The sequence below is a fragment of the Austrofundulus limnaeus genome, unplaced genomic scaffold (genome assembly GCF_001266775.1).
Source record: "Austrofundulus limnaeus strain Quisiro unplaced genomic scaffold, Austrofundulus_limnaeus-1.0 Scaffold263, whole genome shotgun sequence".
NCBI lineage: Eukaryota > Metazoa > Chordata > Actinopteri > Cyprinodontiformes > Rivulidae > Austrofundulus > Austrofundulus limnaeus.
Window position 1 is genome coordinate 546359 of NW_013952665.1, and position 11490 is coordinate 557848.

Genomic DNA, 11490 nt, shown 5'->3' on the forward strand with positions numbered 1-11490 from the left:
GTAAATGTGAAAGCATCATATTCTTCACAGCAGCCTAACTTTTTTGAAAACAAACCTGATGTCCTTCTGATTTTGTCCCATCAAAAAGCAGGACACACTGTAACACCTGTGACGGTGCAGACTGACGTGTCCAAAACTGAGAGAAACAAGCTTTCCTAAGCCTCTGAAGGACTGAAGTCCAAACCATGCATGAGGTAAGCGCCTCTGTATAAGAGCACAAACATGCAGCATGGATCCATTCTGTGGTGGACTCAGTGTTTCAAACATTAGCCAAGTGTGGCTGAGCGCGACGATTGCGACAGACGGACGATACTCTGTAACACTGTGGCTCTTGAAGGCAAACAAACAGGAACACTGGCGAAGCTGCAAAGTGAAGCTGATAAAGTGTGACAGGCAGCAACACTTCCTGCCAGAAAGATGGGATTTAGAGAGCAAAACTGCAGAGAGAATAGGGCATTTTTCAACACAAAACTCATTGTCCACTGCTACACAGTGCCACATGTGACATGGATCTCTTTGTGAAGTGTGAAGCCTGCAGCAACAATAAAAGTATCAGCGTAAACCAACCTGTTGACACGTCTGAAACGTACTTAGATTTGAGGATTGAAAGTCTTCTGATGAGATGAAGAAGTTACAACAGACCTAAAATTTGACACATTTGGAAAAGTCAGCACTAATGCAGCCTGAAAAGGAGAAATGGGGGGGGGGGGGGGGAACGACACGCAGCCAGTGCCTCAATTCTCATTTGTATTCATTGCTTCGGATCGTCTGTTCTTGCTCCCTCAGACCTTCCTCTGGTATGAATGCAATCAGCTTTTCACAAATATGCATCAGACGTTCAGAGGTGAAGCGAGGCCAGGCCGTGGATTCACAGCAGCTGACACAAAGTTCAAACACAGAGAAGCAGGACAGCAGTGCACTTTGTACCGCGTTAACCTGAACCGTTTAGAAATGAACGCAGAGCTTGAGTGAATAAATGCTTTGAAACTCTTCACTGTAGGAGTTTGTAACCTTGCTGGCTGCTGTGTGAGAGTTGCTATAAGTCTACAAGAGACATCCTAAAATAATTACACTTCTAAAGATCAAATTAAACATTTGAGTTCTTGAAACTAAAAGTTGCAGAAAACTGTGGTTAAAAAATATTTTTTAAACTGTAACATTCACCCTGATGTGAAAATGTGAGCATTGCAAAATGACTTGAAGTTCATCTGAAGCGTGGACGTTGTTCTGAGTATGAAAAATCTCACAGTGACTCCCAGGGAAACGATTTGGAGTTTCAGCTGCAGGTGGTGCAGTTATCAAATTACCGAACTTTGGAATGATCCACTGAGATTTTAATGTTGGCAGCAAATTTGATGGAAATATGTGAGCAAATTAAAGGGCTGTCATTTATTAAAGGGATATCACAAGAGTTTTAAACTGAGATCCTCTTTTGCTGAGAAAGGGTTGGAGTTGGGGTTTTTGTTCTGAATGACTCTCAGCTACGTCAATTTTTTTTTATCTCAAAATCTATAAAACCAACTGAGTTTAGCTATATCGTTGTTGATTAATATCAGTTAGCTGTGGTGGCCATTTGGAATTGGGTTCACTCCAAAAGTGAATCAGTTGTAGATGTAAACCCAAAGATCGTCGGAAAGTTTCATCAAAATCCATCAAGTGTTTCGTGAGATATTTTGCTAATAGACGAACTGGGTTGACCACATGAGTTAAAACTAAAGTTTTAGGCAAAACAAATCATTGTATTTATATGTTGTGAATGTCTCTAAGCAAACACATTTTAGTACAAACATCTGTTAAAACAACTGAGTTTTAGTCATTTTTGTGTTTTCTAAGTTCACTTGGCTGTGGCGGCCATATTGAGTTAGACTGACTCCAAATATTTATCAGATGTAGATGTACGTCCAAAGATTAAGAGGTGAAAGTTTCCCTAAGACCGTCCAAAGGGTTCATGAGATATTTTACTAAAGAACAAACAGACAGGTGGAAAAACATTATTGTGCACATGTGTCTTTTGGCGGAGGGTAGTAATCATTTATAAACTAAACTCAGCTTTATTTCTTTGGGATATCCTCATTAGGAACCATTAAACTGTGTGTATTAGCATTCAAAAGTTCTAACAGAAAATTTTGTCTGAAGTAAACACGGCAGCTTTTTTTCATCAAAGGATCTAAACTGATTTTTAATCTTTATCCGTAGCATTATCAGAGCATTACTCATATTAAATATTTACAAAACACAATAAAGAGCACTGATGACAGTGAGTCACTGCCAACACTGCCTGGCTCTGAAAGAACTCCCATCTGTAACAGGGTTCATTTGCTGCGATCCAACTATTTAAGGGAAACAGCGTCAGCAGATATCACTCAGACACTCATCTGTTATCTGTGGTGAGATACAAATCTCATCAGTAGCAGCTTATGGAAAGCTGTTTCGGTGCAGAGCCGTAACTTATCAAAAGTCCCGGGGGAGACTGGTGATTTTAGGGATTCATATTTTAAAATTAAAAAAATAATAATTAAAAAAAACAATGTGTCTGTCTGTGGAAATCCCAGGCTGCTCCAAAGAGGCAAGAAGCAGCTGTTCTTCGTCCTGCGTGTCTGCAGTCTTCCTCATTAGGATCTGCAGCTGGAGGGAGTCAAACACAGTGGAAGGTGAGCGAAGGGAAAAGCAGCAGGGGAGCTGAGAGCAGACATCTGTACGTCCTTTACAAAACAACCACTTAGCCTTTGACAGAATAAACTTACAGAAATGAATAAAGCCTTTAGTCCTCATGTTTTTTGTTTTAAACATAGATACTTGAACATTTACAGATCTTGTAGTTCTTGAAGGAATGTACATTTCCTTTTTGAGTTGGTCAGTTGGCTGTGAAAATGATTTCATATTATTTTATTTAAAAAAAAGATAGTGCACTTTAATCAATTCTCAAAAGAACATAAATGCACCAGAGTTGGCACAATGGCCTTTATCCATTGTCCTGAGCAAAATAAAAACAATTCATGAAACTCTTTGACCCTGAAAATGTTATCAGCTGTAGATGCCGACCCAATTATTAATTTCTGAGAGTTTCAATAAAGTCCATCAAGTGGTTCGTAAGATATTTTGCTAACATACAGTCAAAGTTGACTGTAATAAGTAGTGGCAAAGTTTTTAAAACAAAAATTGTGCAATCAGTTAGCACTCACAGTGCATAAGGAGCATGACTTTGAGCTACTGTCACATCAAATTTTAGCTCAATATCTGTAAAAATGGCCATGTTGCAGCTATTTTTGTGTTTACTACAGTTGGTTGGCTGAAGCAGCCATCTTGAACAGAGATGACTCTAAAATTGAATCAGCTGTCGATGTCAACCCGACGATTACCCTCTGAGAGTTTCATGAAAATCTGTCCTGTAGTTCATGAGATATTTTGCTAACATGGCAGACAAACAAAACATTATCACTCTTTCACTGAAATAGACTTAAGTGAAATGCAAAAAAATGAAGAAAAAAATGGGAACAGTACTGCTGACTGTTCACGCTCATATAGTCTCTCTCTCAATTTTTTTTCGTTCTCTTAACCTGTTGTTGTTTATTTCCATTAAAGGCGTCCAGGCGGTGCTGAGCTTTGCAAGTCAGTTCTATAGCATTCTGTTAAAGATGAATCCAACGCTGTTGTTTCCTGTCAGATGTGCTCCTCTGGAATCAAACGACGCTGGACTTTTTGCAGAAAAGGACGAGGTCATCAGAGTCCTGAGCGGAGTGAAGTTTGCTGTGTTTCTGCGCATCAGAGCCTCCTTTAAACCGGATAGATGAAATGAGAGGAGACAGGCGTCAGAGGTCTGTTTTATGTTCAACAGAGAGATCAGAAAGGTTTTCAGGGTGACATCAAATAGTTTAAAGAATGTAAAAAGAATTGAATGACGTCAAAAATATGAGAAATGATCCTATGGCTTTTTTCTCTTAAAATTCAGTCTTTGATGATTTAGTCTGAAATGTGATGCTGAAACTTGTTGAAGCAATCAGCAAAAGCTAAAATTAGAAAGGGCTAAAATTAATAGAGCAAAAGTTCAAGTTGCTTTAACATTTCTTCAGATGTTAGTTCTCTTTGCACTTTATATACAGTTGGTAAATATAGACTTTGACCATTTTTCTTAACTGAATCGACACCCATCAAAAGCTCTTGAGACATTTTCTGGTTTTACTTTCAGCGTTTGTTTTAGCGTCTAAGCTGCGCTGATTAAAATGCTACACGATCATAGAAAAACTGGGCTGAGGAATGTGAAGGTCCAGTTCTGTAGTTAATATTCTGAGCTTATTCCTTTAATCTATGACATCTTTGGAGTTGGACTGCTTCTAATGGTCTTTTTATCTCCAGGCAGCCCTGTCTAATTCATCAGGTGGACTGAAATACAACACAAATTCTGCTCTCTCCCTGCTCAGAGTGCAGAAAAACCCTACAAAGTTTAATCTAACTTTGAACTGAACCTTTTGTTTTTACTTCTTCAACCCCTTTTCAGACATGTGTGTTTATATTTGAGACACTGCTCAACCTGCTGGAATTTCATAGGTCTGACAAACAGCTGCTGCTGAAGATGGCACCGCGTTGTGCAACAAGGACGACACATTTGCTTCTGTTGTCAGATCTCTTACGTAACCCCGTGTGTGCAGAGGGCCTCCCTGCTGGATTAAAGTCCCACCTAAACTTTGCTCAGCTTTGGAAACAAAACCCTGAGAAAAAAGCAGGTTGGTCAACAGTCAGCGTGAGCGGACCTTGACCTCGCTTTCCCAGCCATTCCAGTAAAACAAAACAAACAAAAAAAAGGAGCCTAATGCGGGGCGAAGTTGCGCCACACTTTCATGCATGCCTGTCGTAATCGCAAGCAGATGTTCTGAGAGCTGGGTCGCTCAGACTGTGTCATATGTGGTGACGAAAGGGTCCACGGTTCATCAGTCAGGGCTGCACTGAAACCAGCTGAGCTGCATCACAACAAACAAAAACAGCGGCAGATCAGGAAGCAGCTCATTACCCACATGAAACGTAAATCTATAGGTTAGCTTAGAGACCCTCACAATGAACTCAAGCATGCAGCAAGTCAACTGATTAATTTCATACTGTGGTTTTGTGGACAGGTTACAGACAGTCAGTGTCTTACCTGTTGTAGATAGCTCTTTGTGGTTGAAGCAAAACAATGTTTTATGAAACTTTGCATTTCACATGACTAGCTGTAACATTTCCTGTGCAGTCTGGTGCACAAAGAAAAGGAATATTGCAATATTTCTGCAGAACTGTCCAAGCAGTGCAGTGACGATGGCGGTGTAAATGTTTACAAAAAATTGGAGTTGTTTTAAGATGGCAGCAATTCATTTAAGATGGTTTCTGCTACTGTTGGCAATTGAACTAAATTAAAATTCCCCCCTCAGAAAATGCAAAGCTTTGCATCTTATCACCTTAAAATTGGCATTTGAGAGACTGAGAGATTGGTGAAAAAACATTCTGTCTAAAAAGTCACAGAGTTGTTGCAGGCATGTCATTTCAGTTAGAACAGATCAATTCACCTGAATAGCTCAGAGGGCCATAGCTACTGAAAGACAACAGCTTTTCAGATTTAAAATCAAATGTAAAATAAACCAGATTTTAAATTTTAAAAATGTTTCTTTATCAATGAACATCTATTTTTATGTTTAATGAAGACAGAGGTGGGGATATATTTGTCCTTAAGTCTAAAAAAGTTTATTTTATTTTATTTTAACTCATCAGTGGGCCAGAACAAAGTCACCGGTGGGCTGGATGTGGTCCACAGTCCACCAGTTGAATATCCCTGAGTTAGAGTGCCACAACAAGTGAGCTCTACTGACAGTAAGGTTGCATTGAACAAAATGACGTGCAATGAAAGGAGGTTGTGATTTTTAAATGCTGGCTGCTCAAATTGTGGTCACTTGGTCACAACTTTGAGTCTTCAACAATCAAAGTTTAGTGAGATTCTGGTTTTAGTTTTTGCAGAACCAGAATCACTAAGTTTGAATCAAACGTTTTTGGTCACACTTGTTCCTGAAAATAGTTTATTTTGTTACATGGAGTTTAGTTTACAAAACGAGATCAGGTATTGTCTTGTTCCTGAGTGATGGTAGGATGGAGCAGGAGATCTGGGCCTTGTGCGCTTCGGGGATTCATGAGTTTAGTTTGATTTAAAGAAAGCTGCAAACCCAAGAGGTAAAACTGAACATAAACTGAGATTTTCAACACAGGAGCTCTTGCAATATGAGCAGTTCTTACAGAACAGGGCCCTCTGCTGGAAAAATGCTGATAGCTCCCAAGCAAAGAGGTTGAAAAAAAGCTCCCAGAAAAGTTACTTCCTTTTACAACTATGAGAGTCTGAATAAAGCCCCACCCTCAAAAAACATCAATATGTTCAGATTTATTTCTGCAATATTTGATAAGAATCTAAATAAAATTAAATTGTGAAGCTTGTTCTGACAAAACCAATGTGTATTTGAGTGAAAATTTAATCTTTCACGCAAAACTCTTCAGTATTAATGTCTTCTACAAACATTTGCCTTTTCAGGAACTTTTCACAGAAACCTACAGTCTTTTTGCATCCACTTGTCCAGTTCGTCCATTTCCAGCTCCAGGACAGAGGGGACGTCTTCCTCAAACATGGGCCTGGACAAAACACACACACAAACACACACACACACACACACACACACACACACACACACACACACNCACACACACACACACACACACACACACACACACACACACACACACACACACACACACACAGTCCTCAGAGAAAGTCTCGAGCAATGCAATGTTGTAGGAGGGTTGTGAGAAACCCTTCTTGATTAACTCTCATGTTGAGTTTAGTTAGTTTAGTTTAAATGATAAGTAACAATGAGGACTGAGAAACATACATGGGTACTTTCTCTGTGCTGGACCCGTCCAGATATGGATCTTCTTTACTTTGCTCTGCAAGAAGAAAGCAGGCACATTTATCAGCACTGACAGTTACATGGGTCAGTTTAAACAAGACAGAATAATAGGTTGTGTTGTATAGAACTAACCCTGCTGACAAAGTTTCTTTTTTTTCAATCAGGCTTTAAAGATATACAGTGATTTTTATCTCAATACCAAATGTATTTTTTACTATTCTAAATTCTGACAGAAAAAAACTTGTCTACAAAGGGGGAAGGGATGACCTATGTTTAAAAATATAGTTTTTTTTGTAATTACTTTTTTCCTTTAGAATTGTTCCTGATCAGTTCAGCAAATTTCAATAAAAAAAATCAGACTAAAATTTTCAACCGAGGACATGTGGATAACAGATTTGTTTTAATGAGACAACAATTCTCTTTTTTATATAGTCAGAAAAAAAAGATAAAAAAGATAAAGAAAGGGACTGACTTTTACAATGTCAATGTCAATTTTACTTATATAGCACATAAAAATAACAGAAGTTGGCCAAAGTGCTTCACAATTAAATGAATAAAACAATTGAGCAACACATAAAATCTATTACTTTTATGCACTGATTTTTTTCTTAATAATGTTCATGTTTTACTACAGTTTATTTATTTTTACAAAATCCTCCCTGCCTATACTTCTGAGATACTCCAGATTTGAGAGTGTGAATAGATGTTTTATCTCATTTGTCTCTATGTGTCCCTGCAGCAGACTTGTGACCAGGTTGTCTCCTGTCTCTCTCACAGTGACAGCTGGAGCTATTAATAATAATTTCAAAGGCGCCTTTCTGGCACTCAAGGACACCGTACAGAGTAAAAAGTAACAGAAACAAATAAAATATAACAATAAAAATAGATTAAAAAACAATGTATCTGTATAAAATCTATGTAAAAATCTATGTAAAAATCAGGCAAACCAATTGTGTCATGTGGAAAAGGCAGATCTATAAAGGTGTGTTTTGAGTTCGGTTTTAAAATTTGAGAATGACTTTATGTTTCTAAGGTGGGGTGGTAATGAGTTCCAGAGTTATTGTAGGCACCAGCTGACCATGATGAGAAAAAAATAAATGAATCGTTAATATTGATGTTGTCAGGTTTTTGTTTAAGCACTAAATTAAAAAACTCTACTGCATTACACCTGCATGGAACTAGATTTTAATCTGAATCTGACTTTGGTGAAATAACTTTTCATTTGTTCTGAGCCTGGGATGAAGTGAGAAGGTTATAAATGTTTTAGAAAAAAAAAAAAGTTTGTAAATCTGAAAAAAAAATTTTTTTTTGGAAAAAAAAACATTTTTACAATGTAAAAATATATAATATTAGATTTAAGTTGCTGTTTAAATGCTCTCAACATCAGACTTTACTTGACTTTTTTTTTTAAAAAGTGTTGCTGTTTGTGACGTGGACAGAACAGACAGCTTCTTGTGATGGACAAACCTTGGCTTGTTGAGTTTTTGCTACACTGACGTTTGATGATGACGGTGCCACAAACGATGGCGACGAGTAGCACGACGCCCAGTATCGCTGGGATCAGGATGGTAAGCAGATCCAACTCCTTTTCCTCTTCTGCCAGATCTGTTGAATTCACATATTCCACTTGTAGAAGAATAATAGTAGCAGATTAGTGATGATAAAGTGAGGCCTGGTCTGGATGGCAACACCTAATTTCTATCTTTTGTTTTCAAACAGCACAATGACTGGTACTACAAATTAACTGTGTTATCCAAGAAATACGACACTTCAGCTGCATCAGTTAACCATCAACTTACCATCTGCTGAGGATCCTGAACCAGAATCTGCTGTGCCCTCCATTTGATCTGAACAGAAAAAAAAAAAACATATTTAAAAGTCTTTTGGTGACGACACAGGCACTTCTCTAAGAAAGGAAAACTATAAAATTACCCAAATCTAATAGGCTGGAAGCTGAGGTGGGCTGGGTTTCCATCGTATTGTCAACTGAAAGTGAGTGGGTTGACAGAAACGATTTTTATCAGTAGCATGGCACAAATAGTATGGGCATCGAAACATGATAAACAAGTTTGTCACAAAAAAGTCCTTCTGACATTTGTTTTTTCTCTAATTTTGGATGCTTCATTATTTCTTTTTAGCAAATTTACGAGCAGTTTCATCACTAAGTTTTCATTTATAACTTTGTTTTTCCTGTGAGACACATTGTCAGAGGCAGCAGAAACAGAATGGAGTGAACAAACATTTGAATAACTGTAACACACACAAAAGAAAAGTGAAAAAAACACAAACAATTTCATCAAATTTCACCAAAACAAGTCTATTTCAAGTCTATTTGATTAATGATAACTATACGAACGATTTGGGGGGCTCATTTTGAGGAAAATGAAGTGGTAAAATGTACTTTGAAAATGTTATAACACATTAGAAAACCTGTTATACTGTGGGTTTATTACAACAGAACACAGGGTTTCACACATACACACATGATTCTCCACATGTGAGATACATGGATTTTGTTTTTATGTTTTTGCAAAGATTGATGGTCAACAAATTCAGTTTCACTCTTGCCGGACCACTTCTTATGCAGCTGAAACCAGATTTTTACTCAGAATTTCATCTCACAGCCTGACTTCAACTCAGACCAAAACGTTTCTGTTTTAGGAATCCAAAAATCCAAATAATGATGGAAAAAGTTTTTAGAAAAAACTCGTATTACTTTCTTCAAAATGACAAGTTTACATTTTGTACATTAAGATGGATTTGGGATTTTAAACAGTTTGTGAAAGCCCAGATGATGATGATGATGATGATGTAATGGCGGTGGACGCATTTGATTGGCTAGCTGACAACATTTGAGCTAAAAGGAAGCACACCTGTGGATGCATTTTAAGGCACACAGCCCAAAAGAGGTCAGCCAAGATATCAGGAAGAAAAATGTCAACTTTCACCACTCTGATCTGGTGTCAAGCTGGCACTGCTTCTGGCATGGTAAGTCTTTTTTGTTAACCAGATGTGGGCCAGGTCTGGTCATGATGGCATTGTTTTTAAGTTGGTGTGCAAACAAGTTCTGTACCAACATGAGCTGAAAGCAATCTAAAAAGCCAAACAAATACCTTAATTATGGAGACAAGTCCTGTGGTCGGATGAAACTAAAACTAAATTGTTCGGCCACAATGAGGCTTTCACCATCCCAACTGGGAAGCACAGCGGTGTCAGAATCATGTGTGGAGGATTTGTTTTGTTTGCTCTTTTGCTGCAGCAGGAACTTGTGTGATTCACACACTAGTTGGTAAAATGAGGGGGAAAAAAACCATCATGTGGAAATACTGCATCAAAGTCTCGTGACATCAACCAGGAGGTTATTACCATCTTTAGCTATTAAAGTGATTCACAAACTAAATTAATGTTTTGGAGGGGTCATCAGAAAAGCTCTGATCTCAGTTCCATGGAAGATGTTTGAGAGCTGATGAAGGTCTGTGACTGCAAGGCGACCCACACACCTGAGTCATCCTCACTGGTTCAGAGGAAAGAGACTAAACTCCAGCAAATTACTATAGTGTAAAACCCCCTGTTAAAATCATGAATATGATTTCTAATGAAGAGTTTTCCTTCCTGGCTCGGTAACGGTTCTGTTGAAGCAAAAATGAATCAATCAATCACAATATACAGAAACACACAAAGTCGTTCAGGTTTATTTTGGCCAGTAAAAGTTAACTGACTTTTATTAAAAGAGATTAATGGATGATTAATATTTGTGGTTACATACAACGAACAATAAAATGGGCTCTCACTAAAAACGTTATAGTTTCTACTTCCAAGCAATTTATCTAATAATTTATCTAAGCAAAAGCAGATTAATTTATGTACAAAGGGTCAATGTGTGTGTGGGGGTGCGTGTGTATATTTAGGTGGGAGAGACAGACAGAGAGAGAAGACAAATAACACAGATATATCTTTTAAAGTTCTAAAGGGTTTTTTAAAGGTTAAATTATGTTCTCTGTGAGCGAAATGCCTGGGGCAAAGTGAGCCAGTGTTTCGGTCCTTTACCGCAGACCAGAGGTCTTCCAAACCAGACCAGAAGTAGCTTTGGGCAGGCGCTTATTGCTCAGCGCAAGACCGAGGCCTTCTCGGGGTCAGACAAATGGGCAATACAGATCCCCTTCTTATAGATTCGGAGGTAGCAACAGCGTGGCAGCACTCGAAGCTAGGTCTTTGAGGAGCTCACAGCAAGGAGGTTGATTTCAGGTTTCAGGCGGGACAGCCTGACACAAAAATGGTATTTCACCAAAAAGACAAGGTCCTTGTAAAAATGAGAAAATTATGCTGCAAGGTGAACTGGAAAAGTGACTGATTTCCAGTATAGGAAAAGAAGCCCGGGACGTCCAGTGCCCCGGGAGGGAGAGCAGATGAACAGAAGACTGACTAACAAGAAGAAACAGACAGTTTTTAAGAAACAGGAAGAATTGTGTGTGTGCGGCGTTATCTTTGCAGGTGTGGGCACAACGGTGGTTTCTCATGAGAACTTTGTGGTGTGTGTGTGTGTGTGTGTGTGTGTGTGTGTGTGTGTGTGTGTGTG

The 11490-nt window shown here is 38.4% G+C and overlaps 1 protein-coding gene across 6 annotated transcripts in view; it reads right to left on the reverse strand.

The window, feature by feature from the left end:
• Positions 1-2149: 2149 nt before the first annotated feature.
• Positions 2150-11490, reverse strand: part of tmem154 (transmembrane protein 154) — a 13835-nt gene continuing 4494 nt past the window's right edge. Inside the window, exons 3-9 of one of the 6 annotated variants that reach the window (XR_001311218.1) lie at positions 8847-8900; positions 8714-8761; positions 8382-8540; positions 6897-6951; positions 6563-6639; positions 3558-3779; positions 2150-2625 (exon numbers count right to left, since the gene is read on the reverse strand). Coding sequence is in view for 5 of the 6 variants with exons in the window: in XM_014020687.1 (XP_013876141.1) it covers positions 3775-3779; positions 6563-6639; positions 6897-6951; positions 8382-8540; positions 8714-8761; positions 8847-8900 (398 nt within the window). In the remaining variant the exon portion in view is untranslated. Of the gene's footprint in view, positions 3780-6562; positions 6640-6896; positions 6952-8381; positions 8541-8713; positions 8762-8846; positions 8901-11490 lie in introns of all 6 variants that reach the window. The other 5 variants (XM_014020689.1, XM_014020687.1, XM_014020688.1 and 2 more) reach the window with 5 other exon arrangements.